The sequence below is a fragment of the Toxorhynchites rutilus genome, chromosome 2 (assembly GCF_029784135.1).
Source record: "Toxorhynchites rutilus septentrionalis strain SRP chromosome 2, ASM2978413v1, whole genome shotgun sequence".
NCBI lineage: Eukaryota > Metazoa > Arthropoda > Insecta > Diptera > Culicidae > Toxorhynchites > Toxorhynchites rutilus.
The window spans coordinates 12,703,539-12,728,903 of NC_073745.1; the positions used below are offsets into that span (position 1 = coordinate 12,703,539).

Below are 25,365 nucleotides of genomic sequence, written 5' to 3' on the forward strand. Positions count from 1 at the left end.
TTACGCCTAAATGGCTACTGTGTAATGTACCATATGTAATGGTATAGAAGGAACACTGGCGAATGACAACTGTGTAATGTGCTAATTATAGATATGATTACCATGTGACATGTACACGATTAAAATTCGGCTCTGTTACATCTAAAATGCTAATGAGCCCTCAATAAATAAATGGGATAAAAAAAAATAGTCAATAGTTATAATACCAAACAAGCAGGTGACCACTTTGCCCCCACTACCCCTACTTATTGCTCCGATGTGCGAGCCGCCTAAGATTTCGACATCGCATAGAAATTTCACAGGGGAACCCTAGGATAACCCGTTATATAATATTTCATGTTTTTTTTTTAAATTTCAATACTTTGTTAAATCCTTGCCATTTAAGAAAAGTAACATAAAAAATAGAATCTATATGCGATTCTGTTATGAAAAAGTCCTTTTTAAAAAAGTGGGAAATGATTTTTTGACTATCCTGAAATGGAAATGACCAAGCTAATGGAAAAAACAAAAATACACGGGTATTTTGCGATAATCTGAGAACCACAGAAACCAAACCGTTTCAAATTTCGTCATGACGTTTTTATATTCCTTTCACGTTTTATTTTGCTTTCTTACTAAAATCATAATCAAATTTATTGGAATTCATACTTATTCTTCATCCCGGTGTAAGTTATATTCCAAAATATGTTATGATACCACTGATCCAAAATAAACATCGAATAATTATGAACATTCTCGCTGGTTCCTTGGGACATTCTGAGGCATTGCTCATATAGTTGATAAAACAGGGATTACGACAACAAACAGGCAAGCCACTTCATCCGAATCCGTTTGGAACCGAGCGACACAGGTAGATAACGCTTGATTGAGAATATGAACTGTATGTGTTGATATCACCGGCTTCTGGTTTGGATACCACGAATTATCTTTTAGTGTCGTGCGAGATTTGTTTGCGCTAACAACACACACGCAACCCGGACATTCGATGTTGACTGGTGATATCATTGGGCGAATAAAAAAGCAAACACATTGTTAACAATGTTTCATTTCTAGGATTTTTATTAAACGGTTTATCGATTTTGTTTTTTTTTTGAAATTTATTGTTTACTTTCAATTACTATAATGTAAAGAAGAGGGCGCTCGGTTTCATTGAGTAAATAATTGCTGTTAATAAATATTTACACTAGCTGAGTAAAAGTCGCAAAAAGAAAAAAAACAAACAATCATTTTGATGGTATTCGGATTTTTTTTCACATAGAGCAAACGTTCCTAATATTTTTCAAAAGTAATATAAACGAGTTTATAAATAAGCTTTATACAAAAGAAACAGAAATAATAAGCGTGCCGTGTGGTAAATATACTTCTGGTGTTGTAAGTCCTAGGATTTAATTTGGGAGGTCAGCTCGTATGCCAGTCCGCCCCATGCCAGCTTGTAAACTCTCGTACGCCATCTTATTGCCGGATTCCAAAGAGCGTTGAAGAAAAGGTATGGTCCGCTAAGCTCCCGAAAGGCCCATCCAACTAAGAACGTAAACTTGTTGAACGGAAGCGAACCGTTCTGGATGATTGACAGCAAAATCCAATCCGAGAGAAACCAAAAGAGGGTGTGAATGAGGAAAAACACAAGCGGATTCCATCGGAACAGAATTTTTGCGGCCCAACATGCGAACATTCCAACAATGATACACTCGGAAAGGGGTTCGAGCAGGATGGTCGTGGGTACCATCGCAACGCGCAATTTGGCCCAGCGCGTTAGTCGCGCCTGGAAGCTGCTAATATCACAAATGCCGGAATTCTGCCAGGCTGGCTGGCTACTGATGGAAAGCTTCCACCCGGCGTCATGGAACGCTTTCGCTAGGAAAAAATCTTCCGCCAAATAGCAGCCGAACGTTTGAATTCCCCCAAACTCATCCACTACACTCTTGCGCATAAGACATGACATTCCGGTGTGGCAATTTATGCCGAGCAAATCGGCACACAGATAAATCCTTGATTGGACAGTCCCGAAATATATTTTCTCGAAGGCTGCCGCAAATCCTTCCCGGTCGCAAACAAACGGCATCTGATGCACGAGACCAACTCGCTCAGTCATGTGGTTCACCATATCAACTAGTGTATCACTTTTCATTCGAATTCCAGCATCCGAAATCATTACTAGTTCGTATTTCGCCACCATATAACCCTGATAGAGGTTATTCACTTTTGGATTAACGCCAACGTTGGATCCTCCCAATAATAGCGCCGTTTCCACGTTTGGATACTTTTCCCTTAATCGACTCACGATATCTATTGCAGGATCGTCGGAGGATTCAACGCAAAAAAGCAGTTCATACGTTGGATAGTCCATCAGGAAAAACGTTTCAAGATTGCTGGACAAGTTCGGATCAACGCCCATCAATGGCTTCAAGATGGAAACCGATGGGTAGGGCACTTCGCATGGTTGGGTGACTGGTGATGTCTTTTTATGTAGCTTTAACTTGCCGTATGAAATGGCCATCAAGTGTACGATCCATTTTCCACACCAGAACACGAGTACTCCGATCGCCAGACAGTGTAAAATGGTAATCATCGCTGCCGACATAGTTTTATCATGATTGTTCCTTGGTCACTTGTCGTGAAATGTTCTCCCGATGATCAGGTTCCGCGCTATAATCGAATAGAATCGATCTTGTTTAACTTATTGTTGCAAAAACAACCGAGATTTGTTCTTCACGCAGAACAGATTTTCAGCAAAGCACTACCATCCTAAAATGCTATTTTCTTTATAAAACCACAAGCACGAAATAATTTCTCGTCTTTTTCGGTGCACGATGAACTCAGTTCTCTATTATTACTAATCTGTGACGAAGGTAGCAGACGTCGTCGTAGTCGCGTTCCAAGGATTTGTCGTACGTGATAAGACGTTTTTTGTACTGTTATCGCCAAAACGCCACATAACGACAAAGCTGACAAGAATAATTTCGATTACTGCCGATTTTGGTTGCATCCGCTCTGTCTCATCGTTTTACAGAGGATTCCTCTGTGCACTGAGCGTAATCCAGAAAGCAAAATTATGTTGATTTGATTACTCAGCAGTCACCACAAACACCGGCACCGTCAATAATGTAAGTGGACCACAGCTTGAACAGTTTGGGAGTTGTTTGAACCGAAAAGACTACTAAAACCGTGGTGCTGTAATAAAGAGAAACAAAAAAAAACATTAGTCACTCCGTTGCGATTCATACAGGGCGCAATGACGTTTCCATTTCTACTGCTCGGGTGAAGCTTGAACTCAATGCACCGAGAATAATACCGTAGTGTGTCAGCTCAGAGATAATTGTGATCTTTTACTGATAAGGTATATTAAACGATCAACATAACTGATTATATGCTGGACATAGCAGGTGTTTCGATTGCTATACATTAATTTACGATTGCTCAACCAACAAGCAAATAGAAAACTAACTCATTATCCTTTAGTTTTCACTAATATGTTTCTGATCTTCGAATCTTACCTTATCCAATCTGGCTAGAATTTCAGCTCCACAAATGACTCACTATCTTCCAGTATGTTATGAGGTTTGTTTTTCACTTTTTCAATCATCCGCATCCAGCAACATTTCCGGTTTTTGGCTGAATATGCTCTTTCATGCACCAGACTGTTCATAACAAGGACTATTTGGCTCTTGGGTCACGTCGATTCGGGATACATAGTTGATGTTACGGCAACAATACTGAACTTTTTTCCAAAAGAAAACTCCTCCCAATCTTTGCTGCTGGTGGCTCTTGGAATCGAAAAAAGAAAAGCGTTGTCTGACAGCAGATTTGATGCCTTTAAACACACACACACACACATATCAATGTGTCTAGCTGTCAGATTCGTAAACGCGAAATTTCGCTACAGGCTATTTAACAATGAAGTGTTTTTATTCGTGTGATATTTTCGCTCGCACTTCTTTTCTCCCGCCAAATGATCAGGGCGAGGCCAAAGTGAACACGACACGCGACGCGATACGGTGCAATGCGAAATGAATGAGATTACCAAAGCGACATAATGGCCAAAATAGTCGCGATTGAATGCGACAGAAATACGCGTCAGATATAAAAAAGAGATTTTATTTTCATGTTAAGCCGGCGCCACACGATGCTACGAACACCCCCGAATATTGGACGCTCGATGGTTAGATGCATAGTGAACTACGAGCCTCCAATGTCGAGCGTCGAATATTCGCGATGGAAGGTAATTCGTTCGTTATAGATTACCTTCCAACGCGAGTGGCACGAGTCATAGATTTTTGTCATTCGTTGATTCAACACTCGATGACATTCGATACACCGCTACACGATTCGTCCGAATCTATCTTTGACAGATTGGTTTGTTTACAAGTTTTAGATGAAGGAACCATGAAATTGATTCATAAAATTAAAAATATTGCAGTTTAATAATGTTTTTTTTTATCCCTTTTGTTTATTTCAGGCTCATTAGCATCTTGGCTGTAACAGAGCCGAATTTCAATCGTGTACATGTCACATGTTTATCATATCTATAATTAGCACATTACACAGTTGCCATGTTTTCGGCGTTAGAGTATTCCCTTCTATACCATTGCATATGGTACACATTTACACAGTTGCCATATAGGCGTAAGAGTTTTCGTTCTGTTCTTCCATTATCCAGTTAGACCGGACAGCGGAGACAGTTGGATTGATCATTGTTGAGTTATTTATAGAACAGCAGCCCGATGTGTCTTGCAGAGCAAAGCAGTTGTATGGATGAATCGATCTTATTTCGACCGTGGATCGATCTCCATCGCTGATGATTGTTGCATGGACGTAGCTTTTCTGTAACAACACAAAGATGGTCAATGAGGGCCCTGAGGTTTGAACTCACGATCGATCGCTTACTAAGCAAACGCGCAACCAATGTGGCTACGGAGACCCCCCTAATAATGTTGATTTCAAGCATTTTTAATTTACAGCCCGATATCGGTACAATTGCTACGGCAGCAATTTCAATACTCGCATCGTCATCCAATTTTCTAACGTTTTTGATGGTAAATAAAAACAATAAACATTCGATCGAAATACTCGCCGATTGTTTGGACCGATTATATTGAATCGAACATTCCCTAGCAAACATTAAATCGCATAACAAGCGTATATATAACATCATATGCCCTAAAATTTGGATGACATATAATGCGCCTAACTGGCATATGCATGCAAAAGTGGAGGCCATATACATACATGGCAAATGCTTACCGAATTTGTTTGGATGAATATGCAACTTTGACCGGCTATAATAGCGATTAAGTTGGAATTGAATTGCGATCTAATATGAATATATTCATGAATTGTCAAAGCACCAAATACGACTTTTTCCATACTTATATACGATTTATTACAGACATAGAAAAAAAACAAATGGCGCAAAATATTTTCGTGAAATGTTTATTACAACCTCACGAACCGCCATTGTTTTATATGAGTATCTATGTTCGTAGAAATAATAATTGTTTGATTGACTCGTGTTGGGAGTGGAATATGAATGTTTGAAATGCCACAGATTGATGTTTGGTGAAAACTGCTCCGATATGTGATCGAACTCCGGTCATCTGGATTATCATCCACCAGCTATCTCGCGCGGCTATCTGAAATTTAATTCAACAGCGGTTAAAACTTTCGAGTGCATCAGCATTTCAATGACATTTCAATATGATGTAATATGTTCTTTATTAGGATTTAATATGATTTACTGTTTCATGATTTTCTTCAGCATGCGACACGATTTACTACAGTACTGAATCGATTTAAATTATACGCTTATACGACACACAAACTGCATCAGCGCAATATACGCATATGATGCGGATTAAATATATTTTACGACAATGTACATCATAAAATTGATGTTTATCATACCGAATTGCGACTTAATTTGATAATGGTATATAAAATCGAGTTTTTACATTTTATGCGATTTCAAATATACACGATACATACTTTGATTGATATTATTTGCGATTATGATTTATTCGGATTTCTTGTAAGACTTGGCACGTGCAAAATTATACGATTTAATGTTTGCTGGGTCACTTCACCGTGTAGCAGCACATTCGTCACAACATTTGTCGATTCATAGAGTCAAATGTTTGAGTCCAACATTCGAGTGAAACGTTGGACGAATCGTATGTTCAGGTTTCGATCGAATCGCAAGGTAAAGTGTGTTGAGAAGAAATGGGTTCTGACGAAGAATAAATTATTTATTTGTGTCAATTCATTAAACACTAGTCTTGACCTGATGATTGCGCCGAGCTGATGATTGCGCCGGCTAGTGACCATTCTATCCTGGATTCCTCGAGTCGAGAAGACGCACCACGCTAGATATGGGGTACATACTAGGGGGGCGTTGCTGATTAATGGTCAGCTGCATCCCAATAGGAAGTATCCCGTGTCTGGCACACGTACAGAGCATTGGAGATAGTCTTGATGAATAAAATGAGTTAAGTAAGAGTTAATTCAAAACATGTCTGATTCTACTAACAAAGTGTCTAGTTGGTTCATTCAAATAAAAACAAATTCTTCGACATCCGAAAACGCGCGAATATATCTTGACAGTGGTTCATTGTTTCCAAAAACGGTTATTGATGCTTTCGAAACGATCATAGAGCGGTGTAAATCGAAAGTCAATTTTGAGTCCAGATTAACCTCAAGATCAGTTACTCTCGTGACTCTTGTTAGAGCGTTGCCACCTATATGGTAATCGAATATAATTGGCCCATCGCATTGGAACGTAATAATCTGACATTTTTCAACGCTCAGTATCAACTTATTTCTCTGACATCAATCGGAGAACAAAGTTAACAAACTTTACAGGAGCCAGCAGTTCTCTTCCGTGCGTATTATAACGTATAACTTCAAATCATAGGGAGCTTCCGTAGCCACATTGGTTGCGCGTTCGCTTAGTAAGCGATCGATCGTGAGTTCAAAACTCAGTTTGTTGTTACAGAATAACTACGTCCACGCAACAATCATCAGCGATGGAGATCGATCCACAGTCGAAATAAGATCGATTAATCCATACAACTTCTCTGCTCTGCAAGACACATCGGGCTGCTGTTCTATAAATAACTCAACAATGATCAATTAACTGTCTCCGCTGTCTGGCTGGATAATGTAAGAACAGATAGAAAACTCTTACGCCTATATGGCTACTGTGTAAATGTGTACCATATGCAATGGTATAGAAGAGAATACTCTAACGCCGAAAAATGGCAACTGTGTAATGTGCTAATTATATATAGATATGATTAACATGTGAAATGTACACGATCAAAATTCGGCTCTGTTACAGCTAAAAAATGCTTATGAGCCTAAAATAAACAAAAGGGACAAAAAAAATTCGAAGGGTTGTATCCGAGACACGACCGCTTAGGACGTAGAACTACGTAATCTTTGTTCTTTTGAAATTGATTGGTTTATCATTTCTGATATTATTTGCGAATACGTCGAAATATCATAAATAACTCTTTAGTAAAAAGTTCCGGGGACTCTAAAAAGGTTTAATGGCTTGCGTGGCTTTGTAGAATCATTTCGAGAAACAACTATCCTTTCTTGTCTTTCCGAGAACAATACACTAGTTGGTCATATGTCGCAATTTGTTTCTTTATATCAATGCACGCATTGCACTAAGTATTTAACGAAAGGCATCTTCCGTGCATTGCCGTTCAACAAGCATCAAATACGCGTCTAACAGATGCACGCTTGGATGGTTGTGTTGATTGCAATGCCAGATGCACTTCAAGTGAAATATTCGCTAGCGTTCACAGCTCGAGGGGAAACATAAAACACAAAACGAGCTGACTAAGCGACCTTTGTTGTTTCGGGCACATAAAGATTCTGAGAATCCTCCCCTTCGTTGTTTCTATTCTAGCGGCTGCATAAGTTGCCCGTTATTGACAGCTCTGTTCGTGAAACAAACCATTTCCCGGTTCTTAAAGCAAATCAAACGGGTTTAAACTAGGATTGAGCGATATTTATAAAAGATAAAAAAAAAACGATATATACCGAAAAACAAATCTACAAAAAGATCGAAAGCAAAAAAATCGATTAAAAGTCAGAAATACGTGTTTCAAGTAATTAAATAACATTATGTAAAAGTTTTCATTCTAATTTTAACATTTCAAACTCGGCTTGTGTCTTCTAATCTGATAGAGATTACATTAACGAGTATGGGACCCAAATTATGGCCCCTAATTGGAAGTCGGACAGTACCACTGTCAACGCGAATGTGGATGCTTTGGAGAAAAAAAACAAAAGCAAATCTCCCACTCCTACTCAAATTTTCTGGAAGGCGAATAGAATTATAATGCGCCAGTTATTTTTAACGTTCGAATTATAGGGCATATTGTACTTTGCTTTCCGTGGGCGCTTTCAAATGGTTTCTTTGTGGATTGTTATTTTTTACGGCGGAATTTGCATCCTCGGATCACCTGCTCAAGGATTATCGTTGTTTTAGTGTCGTTAGTTTTCCCGTACCAACTAATTTAATGGATATTCCGTCATCTACTTTGCCGTTTGCTTCCACATAACGTGGATCAGCTGCGTGTCGTCCAATGCCAAGCCGATAAACGTTTGCGCGTTCTCATCATTTGAGGTCTAAGACCCATCTATGACCTGCGGTTTCCGATCAGCCGTTTTCAGCAGCTTTTCCGTCGTTAGAAACAGTCGCATCTTGAATGCTCACAGCGCGTAATTCCCGTCGTTATTCCAAATGTTTCTTCGAGAACGTGAATCAGAGGTTCGTCCTAAGTTGTGACTTTATTCGTCTAATGAGTAGACTTATGGCGAACCACAACTCTCTTTAGGGACGAATTACCTTTGAGTTAAAGTCTAAAAGAGAGAAAAATTCTGTTCTTGTTTTTTAAAACAAGAACAGAATTCTCGCGTAACTTTTGAAAAGGTCCTATGTAACAAATGTAAACAAATCGAGTTAATAGATGCACGCTATTAGTCTTCAATCATTGAATGTATTACAAAAACAATCGTTCACGTATCTATTTTCTTCATCTTTTTATCGCCGATACAAAAAATATCCAATGTACAGATTCGGATTTTAAGGACCCGGCTGTTACTTCGGACACCACTTTCCTCCGATGCCCGAAACGTCCGAAGTAACAAAGCAGTCAATACAACACGAAGTCGTACTTCGGTCGTTTTGAGTTTTTGTTTCTTACAGTAGTTGTTATCGATTTCAGTTCAATTCAACGGGTGATAACAATAATAATCTGTCTTTAGAACGAAATGCTGATTTTTGGATTGTTGTTTAGTAGTTAGTTTCAAATTCTTATCGTGCAACGTAATATGTCCAATGTGCAAACGCGGGCAGTCAAAACGTCCAATGTAACATTTTTCGCTCCTCGGCTTCAACTTCAAACTCAAATCACGGAACAACAGCTACGATTGGTTTTGGAGAGCTATTCTTGATCGCTAGTGGTGAGAGGAGCGATAAAGATCGATAACTTTCAAGACAATTCGCGGAATAATGTTCGGGTCTTCAACTTCGTTTTTCTCGAGTTGACGAAAATGTTACATTGGACCTTTTCAAAAGTTACGCGAGAATTACTCTCTTGATGTGCGTCTTTTCAGGATAAAAAGCGTAGCCAACAATGTCTGTCAGTGAATGGAAACGGTTATGATGGCAGTTTGCCATTGTATGAAAAGGGTAATTCAATAGGGACTCTACAAAAGTAAACCGATAGGGACAGCGAACGACGCCAAATTTTTTCCCGCTCTCTTGGCATTTCTCTTCAGTAAGGTTTGCCATTTCATAATGGAAAGATATACGATCCAACAACGAGTCGAGATTATTGAAATTTACTACCGAAATTCGGAGTCAATGGCCTCAACTTTAGGAGCGCTACGTCCAATTTATGGTCGTCATAATCGTCCTGCCAGAACAACAATTGAGCCTCTAGTGGAAAAATTTGAATCCACAGGTACAGTACAGAATGTTCCCGTGTCAGTGGAACAAAGAAGTGCCTGTAGTGTCGAGAATATTGCTGCCACTAGCGCATCAATTGAGTAAAATATCATTCAGGCAGCAATCCACACGTACTCCATGAGTCACCATTGTATCCCGAAAAAAATATTATGGTCCGGTGGCGTCATTGGGTGGTACTTCTCCCTTTGATGATCAAGACCGGCACGTTACTGTGAAAGAAAATCGCTTCCGCTCAATGGGCCCTATTATAGAAATCGAGGCGATAAGAATTTTGCTCGTTAGCTCTATTTCACTATTATAGAAATCGAGCAATTCGATAGCAACGAGCGAGTGATAGCTATAGATGCAAGTGTCAGAACTTTTCGAGTTGTTTGGTTCGCTTGTTGCATATCTTCAGAGAATTATTTTGTTTTGGTTTGCGTCCATGATATTTTTCTTTGGGAAACATTTCAGAAACGCTTAAATATATGCAATTTTCAACACATGTTCGTTTGTTCTGATCAGTATTTGTTTTACGGTGCAGCCAGAATAGTCTATACAAGGTAAGTGTTCAATCCAGCAATGAAAGCGAATGTAAACATTGCTCGAGGTATTAAGGAAAAGTGGGAGGAATTCAGTGAGGAGCTTAATGCACTGAGACCATCAATGCATCTTGGTTCAGAATGGCAGAAAGTAAGTGTTTCTTCTACGATACATATAACTTCATAAGTAAATTTTATCATATTCTTTGAATTATTATCAACCGAATTTCCTACCTAAAATTACTTATTCCTGCTAGCGTACATTAGTACGTGTTACTTTTGTCAGCAATTTTCTTTTTTATTGCTATACTATACCAAACTTTCTATACAGAATAACTACGTCCATATGCTAAAGATGAAATGTCTTGCAAAAAATGTTTTTTTTTGAAATTACATATTTGGATTGACATGAGGTGAAACGTAAAGAAAACACTAGCATACAACAATGTCTTGCAAAACAATAATGAATTTTTTAAATTACAGATTTGGATTGACATGAGGTGAAAAGTAAATAAACACTAGCACACAACAAGCGAGAATTCAGGGCCAAAGGTGGTGGCCCAATACAATAAAGCTATTGACGCCGCTACAACAAGAAATCGACGCTAAAAGAGAATTACATAAAAAAAATGTTTTCCTTCAAAAAGTGGAATTTATGTGTGACTCCTTGTGGAATTCCATAGATTGTAGTTGTGAAATTAAATGAAAAGATTAATTTTCTAATAATTATATTTTGAAGGAATTGAGGGAATATCAGTTTTCTCCAAAACATAACCATATTAACACTTTTGGATATACATTTTCATAGCAGATGCCTCAAAAAAAGATTTGGCATCCTTCCTATAGTGCTTCGTGAAACATTTTAAGCTTGTTTCAAAATATATCATCACAACCGCTGACATTCGAGCTTGCTAAAGAATCGAGTAGTTTTCCTCGATTTCTATAATTCCAGATTTTACTCGGTGTGATAGTGATAGTGATTGTATCGAATCCTCGATTCGATTTCTATAATAGGGCCCAATGATAACCGACTATTGTTGGCCCGAATTGGATGATATGGACTTGGACAATATGTGGATTCAACAGGACGGCGCCACAAGCCACACAGCGAATTCAACAATCGATTTATTGAAAACCTAGTTTGGTGAACGTGTTATCTCACGAAATGGCCCAGTCAATTGGCTACCTCGGTCGTGCGATTTGACGCCGTTAGACTATTTTCTTGTGGGGCTACGTCAAGTCTATGATCTGTGCCAACAAATCAGCGACAATTGATGAACTTCGTACGAATATCGAACGTGAAACTGCAGCAATATCGGCCGATTTATGCTTGAAAACCGTCAAAAATTGAATTCAGCGTCTGGACTTCTGCAAGCGTGCCCGTGGTGGCCATGCAAAATAAATCGAGTTCCATACATAATGGCATCCAATGTACTTTCACATGAATAAAGAATTTCATTTATATCCAAAACCGTTTTTGTTTTATTTTAAAAAAAACTTTTGTAGCGCTCTTATTGAAAAACCCTTTATAGTTATGTAGCCAGAGAGCACATTTTGAACAGTCCTTGAAGTCGAAAAAAGACTACCCTTTGTACCTATCAACAACTCGTGACCTATGCTATATCTAGTCTACTATGTGTTCCTGAAGAAGTCTAGTATAAGAATTTAATATTATGCTTTCCTTTTTAGTTACTAGTTACTCGTTTGTCTTATACCCTCGTCCCACTATCTTCGACAGCCAGTCGAACACCATATACTTTCACAGACAATAATGCGTTGGATACCACATTTTCATATTCCTAACCTTCACAGTCTCTCAAAATGTTACCCCTACTAACCTCGAGCAAACCGTGAGTAAATGAGAGATATTATCTAATTGTGCATTGACACATTAAGGACGTGAGCGGTCCGCAATATGTTAACAAACATTGAATTAACGACTCATTGCGATTGGCCCTCTGATATAAACAATTTTCAAACAAATTTTGGTCGTCAAAAAATTATTTCCTAAGTACTTTATTGACTTTACAATTCAGAGAGTCGGTTCAGGACCACCCTTCCAGAATGTAGGGATGGTCAGAAAAACGTATGATCAACTTAGATCACAAGTGAAATAACAGAATAATGAACAAAACCCTCTAATTAAATTTTAGGTTATAGAATATGTTAAAGCTTTAAATAAACCAGTCCGACAACTGTTTGGAATCATTTTAGGTTACAAGGAAAAATATAAAATATATTACGAAATTTGTGCTGTGGAGATAATTCCGATAGGTACCGACATAATTCAGAACAAAATCTACAACACAAGAAGGCTGAAATTGGAGAACAATGATGTAAACACGCAGAACAAAAAAAAATATAATTTGTTTATCGAATAAATACATGTCCAATTTAAGGATTATTTTTCAAACTTCCTTCTAAAACAATGCCTGCGTCAGCCGGTAGCATTATTTGATCGTAATCCAGAATTGAGCTGTAATAACGGAGATAAAATGACTCAAACTTGATGACTGCAATTTACGTTGAATAAAGTCTTACCCATCCACATAATTGGTCTGCAAAGATGAAGTGATGATTTCAAATTCCAGTGGTAAGTCCGATGTTGTGAACACTTCGGACAAGTTCACCGTGCGGGCTGTTTTGTGAAAGTTCAGAATCACCACAATTGTGCTAACATCCTCCAATTCTCGCTTGTACATTACCAGGTTCTCATCTACTAGTTTGATGTCGAATGAACCCTCTCGCAGAGTTCTTTGTTTACGAAGCCGGAGCAATGATTTGAATATTTTCACGTGACTCCTCGGAGCCGTTTTCTGGAGCTTGTAATTGTTCTGTTTGTAGTAAGGGGAAACCGGAAGCCATGTTTTCGGCGCTGTGGAAAATCCCGCATTAATGCTGTCATCCCAATGGAATGGTGTTCTAGCGGGATCTCTAGAGTACTGCATGAAGATGGTTGGATTGGAGTTGCAAGCAGCCGGATCGACGGTATCTTTCCAAGGAATGTACACGTCCTCCATAGCAAGTTCCTCCCCATTATATGTCACGGCGATGTGAGGTAAAGTGTTTAGAGCAATGTTGTAGAGATCTGCACGGGCCACCCCCAAGCGTGAAGCGAGACGCTTATTGTCGTGATTGCCGAGCTGGCGGAGTAATAAAATGAAAAAAAAATTAAAGTTTCGCATCAGTTTATCATAGAGACACTCACCACCCAGTTTGCGAAATATTTCTCCGGAAGAGCATCCCAAAAACGTTTAATATTATCGTAGAAATCTTTGCCCGTGCTTGACTTAAACGTGTTGCTGAGGACTTCAAAGTTGAATGGAATATGAGCACCTTCGTGTGTGTCGTTTCCAAACAGCCTAACGATATTTTTCAGTGGAGTATATGCTTCGGCCATCAGAACGAGATCGTCCGTAGCATGTTTGGCCTTATATTCATCCAATACTGCTCGCCACTGGAAAACCATGTCGAAAGTTAACTCATGGTTTTGTGTGTAGTAGTGTTCGAGATACTTCGGATTTTCTGGATCAGTTGTTTTATTCGATATTGGTTCATCGGGATATTCACCACTAACAGTATCGTTTTCGAAAAGATACGGTACCGCGTCTATCCGGAATCCGTCGACACCCTTATCAAGCCAAAATCGTAGCACATTCTTCATATCTTCCACTACTTTTGGGTTGCGATAGTTTAAATCCGGTTGTTTTTTAACAAATTGATGAAGATAGTATTCATCCCGCTTGCTACTCAATTCCCACGCACTACCACGAAACTCACTTATCCAGTTTGACGGGGGTTTTCGTGTTCCGTCCGCTTGTCTCTTCCCTGGGTGCCATACGTAGTAATCTTTGTAGTCTGGATCACGTGCTTCGGACTTTTTGAAATATTCATGCTCATCGCTGCTATGATTTGGTACGAAATCAAGAATCAATTTAAGATTCTGCTTTCTACATTCCTGTGCTAGATTCTCCAGGTCGGCGATGGTTCCAAACTCTGGGTGAATATCCGTGAAGTTGGATATGTCGTATCCGAAGTCCGCCATTGGAGATTTGAAAATCGGCGACAGCCAGATAGCATCTATTCCTAGGTCATGCTTTAGATATCCCACCTTTTCCATGATCCCTCGTAGGTCGCCAACGCCGTCGCCATCACTATCCTTAAATGATCGGGGATAGATTTGATAAAAGTTGGCATGTTGCCACCAGTGGTCCTTCGCTAACGCGACTCCAATCAGGAAGAGTAAACCGACTATGAAACCGTTCATTTTCGAATAGTCTCAATGAATTCCCATATTTCACGGATTTGATGGCTTTTATACTGTGAACAAACTAGAAACGATAACTACGACTCATTTTGCATCAACATGAAACAATGGGTTGAGTATTTACTTGAACAACGATTTGCTTAAATTCAATGACTGGTAGATGTTTGCAGCTTGATATTGCGTCCAGTTTTTGCCGACCGATAAATGGATAATTTCCTTCTCGTTTTTTCCCACCGGTAGCGGCATGTGTTTAATGGGTGTGTATGGTATGTGTCATAGAACCCCGAATGAAGTTGGTGATTTCACACTTGAGTCTAATCTTCAACAACGTGCCTCAAAAGTTCCCTGTTTGCATGAGCACTTGATCTTATTGACAACATATAAGTGTTTGATCAGAGCACTACTGTGAGTCGATGATAGTGATAGTTGCGAAAAAAAACCTTCCATATAAAACTGCATTGCACGGTTCCTTATACTCGTAGTGACTGAAATGTAAGCTCATCGTGCAGGTGTAAAATTAAAAATCTTTACAATGGCATCAGCGCTTAATTGTTGGATAATTTGCAGCGCGATGCTACTGCTCCAATCAGGAGGTTTATTCAGTGAGAAATTGAGAACACTTAAAGTGAGTGATTGGTGGGGGAAGGCTGGATTCTATCAAATCTATCCTCGTTCCTTCAAAGACAGCAACGGTGATGGAGTTGGGGATTTGAACGGAATCACCGAGAAGTTACCATATCTCAAATCGATCGGCGTCAAAGCGTTCTGGCTGTCTCCAATCTATAAAAGTCCGATGGCAGATTTTGGTTACGACATCTCCGATTTCCGCGACATTCAGCCAGAGTACGGTACGATGACAGATTTCGATCGGATGGTAACGAGGGCGAAAGCGCTGGGACTGAAGATCATTTTAGATTTTGTGCCTAATCACTCCAGCGATGAGCATGAATGGTTCCTGAAAAGTGAGAATCGTACGGCGGGCTATGAGGATTACTATGTATGGCACGATGGGATTCCCGGAAATAACCCTTTGCAAAACGATCCGCCAAATAACTGGGTGAGTTTCAATTAGTTTCAACAGACATCTCTTCGATTGATATCGTGTTTCTATGATTTCAACTGGTGTAGTTTTCTGAATGTTATATTTTAACCTTTGAATTACGCCCGTTTTGCGGATATTGATCGCTGTTTCACACCAGACCAGTGATTTATACTATTTGAAGTTTTCATACCTTATATAAGATTTAACTTTCCTATAGTCGCGCATCGCACAGTATATCGACTCCATACAAAGGTTGGCAAATGTCGCCCAATGAGAAAAAACATGGTATTTACATAATTTCGGGATGCTGAACACGTATCTGGTATCTTATTTGGGGCCATCCATAAAGCATCCAAATTGTTGGCACCATCCCCTCCGCAGTATTTTTTACATACTTTTTTTTATATAATTGTATTATATTTGAGCAAAGCAAAGCCACTGGGCGTTCACCCTATTAAAAAAAGATCACGTAGTTGAACACAATTAAATCAAACAAATTCTGATATAAATATGAAATATATTTTTTAGATTAGAAATACAACACAGTTAATATATCTTCATCATAACTGACATCAGATTCATCATCATCTTTTCCTGATTCAACCATTGTTTCCTTCAAAAGAAATATTACTTCATCTCGAAGATTTTTTACAATTACTTTCTCCTTTTCAAAATAAGTGTTTACTATTCGATCTGTGGAGATAAGTAGATGATTGACTATACCATGACTAGTATTTCCTGGACATTTTCTAAGAGTGACATTGGAATTCATTATACTTATCAGCTGGAAAAATCTCTTTCGCTGCTATTTTCATTCCGTCTACAGATTTACGATGCTTCATTGTTACTTAGAATTGTTGTTTTTCTTATCCGCTTCCTTTATTTAAAAGAGGATATTAACTCTCCTGTACTCCCCTGTAATCGTAACCTATATACTCACAGACTGTGTGTCTCTGTAATATTACGATTGTGTATTTTTAAGCGTTATTGGTATTTATTTAAAGAAAAGAAAACAATACTGATGGTTAAGAAAAGTTCGACCGTTTACAACACATATAGTATATTTTGAATCTTTTCAATCTTTTGCAGATGTACTGGTAAGAATAGTAGAATAGAACTTTTTTGCGGCATCATGTTGGTTCAGTGAATCCTTGTTGTTGAAAACACGAGAAAGAGAACGAAGGCCTTTTGCATCCTAATTTTGGCTGGTCTTACACTACTTTACTTGCGAGTAGTTTTTGGGGATCTTAGGATATGATAAACAGTCGAGGCCGCACCATTTTTGCTTTTACAATGTTGTACCGTGTACTTTTGCCGAGATTTCTGTGCAGTTCTTTGGGACGGCGGCCAAAACTTCACCGGACTTTTGTGAGCTTCGAGTCCATTGTCTTGTTTGGGACGAGAATCTTGGCTTTTCCACAGCTGCAAATAACTTGCCAAATCAAGAAGTTCTTGGCAAATTTATTATAGTTGTGATTTTTCGTGATGTCGTAGTCCGAGTGCCCCGGGTTTGTCTTAATGGGTCTCATTACCTTCAATCTCAGCTTCCGATCTTAAGTTCTACTACGATGCGTCCTCAGATCCATTCGCACAATAGTTGAACATTCACGGAAAAGTTTTAGCACATCATACACAGTCAATTTAGCCATTTTCAGCTATCTCGCGATCTTAGTACCTGACAACGTCGGATTTTTAATGTGGGTGTCCAAAATCGAATTTCTTCTCTCGGCTTCATCCTGTACAACTTTTTCAAAACAAAACGGACCAACGTTTACCGTCGAAAAATACAGGTTTTCCAAATGATTTGATGTCGAAAGATTTCAGATACTTCAACTACGATCGGTAGTATTATTTTTATTTATTTATAATGATACTACATCCCATTGAGAGATTAGATCTTCTTCACAATTTTTCGCCAATAATCCCGATCCATGGCTGAGGTTCTCCAACTCCCGGCTGCACCGATTCTTGCCAAGTCCTGCTCCACCTGGTCCAACCTCGCACCTCGCTCGCTGGGCTCCTCTCCTTCTTGTTCCTACCGGATTCGTTGCAAACACCATCTTTGCTGGGCTGCTGTCCGGCAATCTTGCAACATGCCCTGCCCATCGCACTCGTCCAGCCTTGGCGACTTTCTGAATGCTGGGTTCGCCGTAGAGTTACGCCAGTTCGTGGTTCATTCTCCTTCTCCATACTCCGCTTTCCTGTGCACCACCGTATATTGTTCTGAGCACTCGCCATTCGAAAACTCTAAGCGCTTGTGAGTCCTCCTCAAGCATCGTTCATGCTTCGTGCCCATAGAGAACAATCGGTCGAATTAGGGATTTTTACATGGTACACTTCGTACGGGTTCGGAGTTTGTTGGACCTCAAGGATTTGCGGAGCCCATAGTAGGCACGACTTCCATTGACAATGCGTCTTCGAATTTCACGGCTGTTGTTGTTGTCAGTTGTTATCAACGAGCCAAGGTAGACAAATTCCTCTACCACCTCGAGTTCGTCGCCGTCGATCACAACACTACTACCAAGAAGAACTCTGTTGCGATCAGTCCCTCCAGCTAGCATGTATTTAGTCTTAGACGCATTGATCCCAAGCCCAATCAGCCCTGCTTCGTGTTTCAGTCGGGTATACAAGTCGGCTACCGTCGCATGTGTTCTTCCGATTATGTCCACGTCGTCGGCGAAGCAGATAAACTGACTAGACTTGTTGAAAATCGTGCCCCGCATGTTGAAGCCCCCTTCCCGCATAACACCTTCCAGCGCCACGTTGAAGAGCAGACAGGAGAATCCATCGCCTTGTCGAAGTCCCCTTGTGAGTCTCAAATGATTCCGACAGCTCACCTGAGATCCGCACACTGCACCGCACACCGTTCATCGTTGCCTGAATCAGTATTGTCAGCTTTCGGGGAAAGCCGTGTTCGTCCATGATCCTCCATAGCTGTCGTCGGTCGATTGTATCATATATCGGTAGTATTAAATGAACAGTAATTTCCGATTATAAATGTTTCAGTTCTTGAAAGGAATAAAAATCATTACGGAAAGTTCGTTAGGCTGAAATATTACGAAGATGCCGTAGTTTAGAGGTCCATTTTGATTCGCAAGAAGTATGGAATTTTCATTTCTTCAAGGTATATGTTCTCTAACAACTATGTGAAGTTTTTCGATTCTATTCAGAACTCATTCTGAAAACGAAATAAGGCTTTTGATCCTAGTTTTCCAATAAAATCTGGAATCTAAACGATAAAAACAAGAAAGTTTGTGACACGAAAACTTGGAAAATTGTCAAAATAATTTTGAACAGCTGTTCGTAAACGGGTTAAATGAATCCGTTAGAATTGTGTGACGAATGATGATTCTGAAATTATACAAAGTTGGCGAATCGTTAATATATACTTGGGATTTAACACAAATGCTTGAAATCCAACATTTGACTTCAGGCCATACTGCTCTTTGATCCACGAAATAAGCTACTTACTTAAAATCTCAATGTAGACCCCCATATTTCCTTTATCGCCTTCTGAAAAGAACACCGGGTTCATTTTTTGCCATCGGAAGCTCCCGGATGCGGTTGGTAAACATGTGAGTTTTTTTTAGATAAACTGTAAATATTTTTGAGATAACTGTGAATCCCGACGTGTCATGCAATTTCAGGACATTTGTCACCAAACAAAATTTTTAAAACATCGATTTCCTGTGATTTTTTGAACTCTCAAATTTTAACGTCTGCGTAGTAAATAAAGTCCAAAATGAGCGAATATTTTGCATAGGGTATATTATCGTGCAAATCAACATTTCGCAGCAAGTTCCGAATGAAAAAACGAGATAACTATTTTTATTGGTACCCAAAACCATACGTTCCGAAAAAAAACTAAGTCCCAGAGTATCGATTTTTGACAATTTTTTTTTTCGAGATGACAGTAGATCTCGACGTTTCATGCAATTTTAAGACATTTCGCATTTCGCATTAAATTTCTGCGCTGTATACACAGAATAATTATAAATTCGATGATGGTTAGATTCGAAATCGAGTTTTTGTATAGGAGCATCATACTAGAAACTAAATAATCGAAGGTGGAAATGTCTTCTTAATTGGAAACTATCACAACACGATCCAATACGAAGTCATGGAAATATTTAAAATCTTCTCAGTTACAACCAGAAGCATTGCGTCCCATCTCAAACTACATGTGTTTCATTTTCGTGTAACTTTTGCAGGTTGAGAATTTTCGCGGCAGTGCGTGGAGATGGAGTGCCAAACGCAAGCAATACTATTTGCATCAGTTCCACTACAAACAACCGGATTTGAACTACCGAAATGAGAAAGTTGTGAACGAAATGAAGGACGTGTTACGATTTTGGTTGGGCAAAGGAGTGGACGGATTTCGCGTGGATGCTGTCCCGTGGCTGTTTGAAGTTGCCGACTTCCGGAACGAGCCCGTTTCGAATCTTACCAGCAATCCCCTCAGCCCGGAATATCTCGTTCATATCTACACGCAGGATTTGCCCGAAACGGTCGACATGGTGTATCAGTGGCGTGAAGTAATGGATGATTATAAAACCAAAAACGGTGGTGATACGAGGTTGTTGATGACAGAGGCGTGGTCCAATTTGTCCGTTGTTGCAAATTATTTCCAGGACAGCAACAAAAAGCAGGGCTCTCATATGCCATTCAACTTTCAACTTATTTTGCGTTTGAATCAAATGTCCAAAGCAGCTGATTTCAAAACTGTCATTGACTCTTGGTTGGACATTGTACCTGGTGGACATACGCCAAATTGGGTGGTAAGTTTGTATTTGTACTGTTTGCTTGGAAATGGAATAAATCTCTATGCACGATCAGCTAGGTAATCATGACAGACGACGGGTGGCTTCTCGAATGGGAGGAGAACATATGGTCGATTTAATGGCAATGGTAGAATTAACAATGCCAGGCGTGTCCGTAACTTATCAGGGAGAGGAGCTTGGAATGACTGACGCTAATCTATCTTGGGAACAGACTAAGGATCCTGCAGCTTGTCAAACTAGTGAGGCAGAGTATACGAAATATACCCGGGACCCTTCGAGAACGCCATTCCATTGGGGCAACAGCTCACTTGCTGGTTTCACAAACGGCACTAAAACTTGGTTACCAGTGGCAGCGAACTATCAAACTGTCAATGTACAAGCTGAGCAAACAGCCAGCAAGAGTCATCTCAAGGTGTTCCAAGAGCTTATGAAATTACGAGATTCGTCAGATTTCTACGAAAACCAATATGGAACAGTCGTTCTTGGTACCAATGTTTTGGCTATAGTACGTGTGGATTGTAAGGGAGTTTATGTGACCTTATTGAATATAGCAAATGCAACTGAGACTATAAACGCAGAGGAAGCGATTACACGGCTCAATATCACCAAAACATATGAAAAATCGCGGGTTCTAGTGGCCAGCGTTTCATCGAAGCGCTCCATAGGGTAAGTATAATATTATGATACTTGTTTGAATGGTAACTAATCTTCTTTTTTTATTTTATGGACAGTGATACCCTGCAGTTGCATGAAGTAGTCTTACAACCATACGAAGGATTAGTACTCAGAAGTGGTGCAACACTTTTGTTTGCTAGAGTACTATATATACTTGCAACGATAACCATACAGAGACTTTTCAGCTAATCGGAGTACTAAAACCTGTATATAGTTTTAGGAGCGCATAAAAATCAAGAAAATAATATATACTTAAATTATCTCAGAGATGAGTATTGATGTGTTATTTGTTTACTACATAGATCGGAAATTTTCCTGTATTGACGAGAAAACGCAATTGTTTCCGACAGTTTACGTCACATTTTTGCATTACATGGAACAGTTAACGACTCCTATACTCGCGCATAGGTCTGTGAGACCGAGAAATCAAGAACTCGTTCATTTCTCAGAAAACATCAACTCTACGACTTTCTCTAGCTCTCTCTAGCTTCTTTATTCGTCGTTGATCAGGGGTTAGTCATCGGGCCCTATTATAGAAATCGAGGCAATAAGAATTTTGCTCGTTAGACCTATTTTACTATTATAGAAATCGAGCAATTCGATAGCACCGAGCAAGTGATAGCTATCGATGCAAGTGTCAGAACTTTTCGAGTTGTTTGGTTCACTTGTTGCATATCTTCAGAGAATTATTTTGTTTTGGTTTGCGTCCCTGATATTTTCCTTTAGGAAACATTTCAGAAACGCTTGAATATATGCAATTTTCAACACATGTTCGTTTGTTTTGATCAGTATTTGTTTTACGGTGCTGCCGGAATATTCTATACAAGGTAAGTGTTCAATCCAACATTATTCATATTAATCATGTTATAATTTACAATGCAGAACTTACTTCCAGCGCATATTTTAGTGGCTGAAAACGAGTGGACAGACAAATCATCACCTGTTTGAACGACTTGTTGAACCAATGAAAGCGAATGTAAACATTGTTCGAGGTATTTGTGGAGGCAGTTCAAATAGAATCCCGGTTAAGGAAACGTGGGAATTCAGGAATTCAGTGAGCAGCCTAATGCGCTGAGACCATCAATGCGTCTTGGTTCAGAATGCCAGAAAGTAAGTGTTTCTTTGTTATGATATATATAGCTTCATAAGTAAATTTTATCATATCATTTGAATTACTATCAACCGAATTTCCTACCTAAAAAATTCCTGCTAGCGTATATTAGTACGTGTTACTTTTGTCAGCAATTTTCTTTTTTATTGCTATACTATACCAAACTTTCTATACCATATGCTAAAGCTGAAATGTCTTGCAAAACAATAATGATTTTTTTAAAATACAGATTTGGATTGACATGAGGTGAAAGGTAAATAAAACACTAGCACACAAAAGCGAGAATTCAGGGCCAAAGGTGGTGGCCCAATACAATAAAGCTATTGACGCCGCTACAACAAGAAATAGACGCTAAAAGAGAATTACATCCAAAAAAAATGTTTTCCTTAAAAAAGTGGAATTTTTGTGTGACTCCCTACGGAATTCCATAGATTGTAGTTGTGAAAATAAATGAAAAGATTCATTTTCTAATAATTATATTTTTTGTAAAGCAAATTGTTCCATGATACCGTTTTTATTACACATCCATGCATGCATTACGCCTATTAAGCTTCATTCGTTGAGAGAATACCAGTTTTCTTCAAAACATACCCATATTATCACTTTTGGAAATACATTTTCATAGCAGATGCCTCAAAAAAAGATTTGGCATCCTTTCTATAGTGCTTGGTGCAACATTTCAAGCTTGTTTCAAAATATTTCATCACAACCGCTGACATTGGAGCTTGCTAACGAATCGAGTAGTTTTCCTCGATTTCTATAATTCCAGATTTCACTCGGTGTGATAGTGATAGTTATCGTATCGAATCCTCGATTCGATTTCTATAATCAATTGAATACAGGCTACCCAAAATCAAAATCAATATGGCGTCATTTGTTTACCAACATATCATTTGCGAGGATTGAAATCGTTGGAATCACGGAGATAGTAAAAATAAACTAACTACATGAGCGATTTTCATATTTCGATTTCACATCGAGGTGTTCACATTTAACATGGAGTTTGAAGTTAGCCACTATTCGACTATATAACCGGACCGAGTTTAAACAACAGTAATTGATAGAACCAAAATGTCAGTGAACCGCAGCAATATTGGGTACACTGGCAATATGAGGGATTTGACGTTTTAGTCATTCACCTGGTGTTGATACGAAGGGGATGAGTGTAACTTTTTTAACACTTTCGGTCTGACACACCAACGCGAGTATAGGAGAATCTTTTTTGGACAAGTATCTTTTTTCCTATTTTAGAATATTGTTCAATGAAATGAATAAATTTTTGTTAGTGGCGTGGAATATTTATTGAATATAATACATAAGATCATTACCGAACTATTCTTATTTGATTTTAGTGTTCTTTTTTGTCACCGGATTGAACAGATTCATATATTATTCGTCGTTAGATTCATACGCGCAAAAGCAAAATACAAATGTTTGATATTCGTATAGTTATTCGCTAAATACAATGGTCAACATATACACAGTTGTGAAAAAATTGGACTTGTGGAATAATTGTAAACTGCAAACTATAAACTAAACGGTGGCTTATGGATATGTTTTACAGTTTCGGGAATACTTTTTTTTTGTAATATGTGATCTGAACAATATCGACAAGAAAACAAGTTGCAGGAAGTTCCTAGAAATCCTTTTATATCATCTTTAGTGCACCATAATAAATGCATTAATTCTTAATTTACCAAGAACACAGAGTCAAAGAATATTAGAAATAGCAAATTTCATATTGCAGAACCTTTGTCATCTCGTAAGTGTCTAAAAGATCGCTATACATTCTTTTCTTCGAAAAAAGACTCGACACGCTACAATTGCATTAAATGTAAAAATATGTTTGTCTCGAGCATGAAGTGTGTTCTGACTCTTACACCAATGCAACCACAATCGATGATTACGTTTTTATGTTATTTTATAGCTCTTTATACTTTCATGATTCATATTCAGTTGCAGGAAAAAAGTCGAATTTCGTTATTTGTGTTGGAGTATCAAAAATTACTCTGTTTCGAAGAGGCTGAATCAGATGACTATTAAAACTGAATGAAAACGAAGAAAACATATTTTCTGGAGTCTTTTCATTCAATTACAATCTCTTCTTCAAATGAATACCAATAAAGCCTAAAAAACACAATAGGAATATTACAGAAAAGTTCAAATTTCGGTCTGTGACATTGTGCGCGAGTATACGAGTTATGATTTTGCACGCGAGTACAGGAGGGTTAACTATCCGAGCCGCCTATCCTACCGTTTACTCTGCTAGCAGATTATGTGCTGTTTATTTGACTTTGAATAATTAAACGAACACGGACCGTCCTAGAACAGATAGCTCCCGATAGGTCCCGAAGGACTTTTGGTTTATGTTGACAGAGAAACAAACAAAAACTCTCAAACGTGGTTTTAATGCAGAATCGATGAACTCCAAGAGAAGATGCTTTCATATTTACCATCGGTCTGCTCAGTCGTATACGGGTTCACGTTTTCGTAGACGCTGTTGAGACAACTTCCGGATAGTCATGGCATGGTTTAATGAATAGCGGCTTCAGATTCTGAACTGGTCAGCGTGTTTACCAGATCAAAATTCTATCAAGAACTTATGAGGAGTGACCGTACGAATAGTAGATGCAGCTTACAGGCAGTATGAATGATTTGAAGAGCTTAAACGAGCAGTATCTTCTGCGTAGAACGAAATACATCCTAAAGCATGGTGCAGCTTAGTCGAAACCACCCCGAATGGGTTCTTGAGATATCTCTGCACTCGCTTAAACGAACTTGAATGTCTATACACCATTGGATGGTTAATTAAATACTTGTTTGAAGAGCCGTCGGTAGACCTAGGATTCATTTTGTAATTTGTGAGAAACAAGGATTTGAAAAACAGGTCTTTTGAAGCGCTGCTACGTCACAAAAATAGAGCATTTTTTTAGTTTATTAAGTGAACCTAAGTTTAAACATTTTTATACTTGGGTTTCTCTGAGAA

The 25,365-nt window shown here is 38.8% G+C and overlaps 3 protein-coding genes across 3 annotated transcripts; 1 reads left to right on the forward strand and 2 right to left on the reverse strand.

Moving 5' to 3' along the window:
* Nucleotides 1-1,029: 1,029 nt before the first annotated feature.
* Nucleotides 1,030-3,799, reverse strand: LOC129767310 (ceramide glucosyltransferase). The gene is made up of 2 exons (XM_055768036.1): nt 3,495-3,799; nt 1,030-3,171 (listed from the first exon to the last, which is right to left on the reverse strand). The coding sequence occupies exon 2, from the start codon at nt 2,579-2,581 to the stop codon at nt 1,379-1,381; it is 1,203 nt and encodes a 400-aa protein (XP_055624011.1). The 5' UTR covers nt 2,582-3,171; nt 3,495-3,799; the 3' UTR covers nt 1,030-1,378.
* A 9,041-nt stretch (nt 3,800-12,840) lies between these two features.
* Nucleotides 12,841-14,802, reverse strand: LOC129769473 (probable maltase). Its single transcript, XM_055771770.1, has 3 exons — nt 13,712-14,802; nt 13,045-13,646; nt 12,841-12,979 (listed from the first exon to the last, which is right to left on the reverse strand). The coding sequence occupies exons 1-3, from the start codon at nt 14,768-14,770 to the stop codon at nt 12,898-12,900; spliced, it is 1,743 nt and encodes a 580-aa protein (XP_055627745.1). The 5' UTR covers nt 14,771-14,802; the 3' UTR covers nt 12,841-12,897.
* A 429-nt stretch (nt 14,803-15,231) lies between these two features.
* LOC129769472 (maltase A1-like) lies at nt 15,232-21,535 on the forward strand. The gene is made up of 4 exons (XM_055771769.1): nt 15,232-15,827; nt 20,024-20,590; nt 20,649-21,259; nt 21,325-21,535. Exons 1-4 carry the CDS (start codon nt 15,303-15,305, stop codon nt 21,455-21,457), a joined length of 1,836 nt encoding a protein of 611 aa, XP_055627744.1. The 5' UTR covers nt 15,232-15,302; the 3' UTR covers nt 21,458-21,535.
* Nucleotides 21,536-25,365: the final 3,830 nt, after the last annotated feature.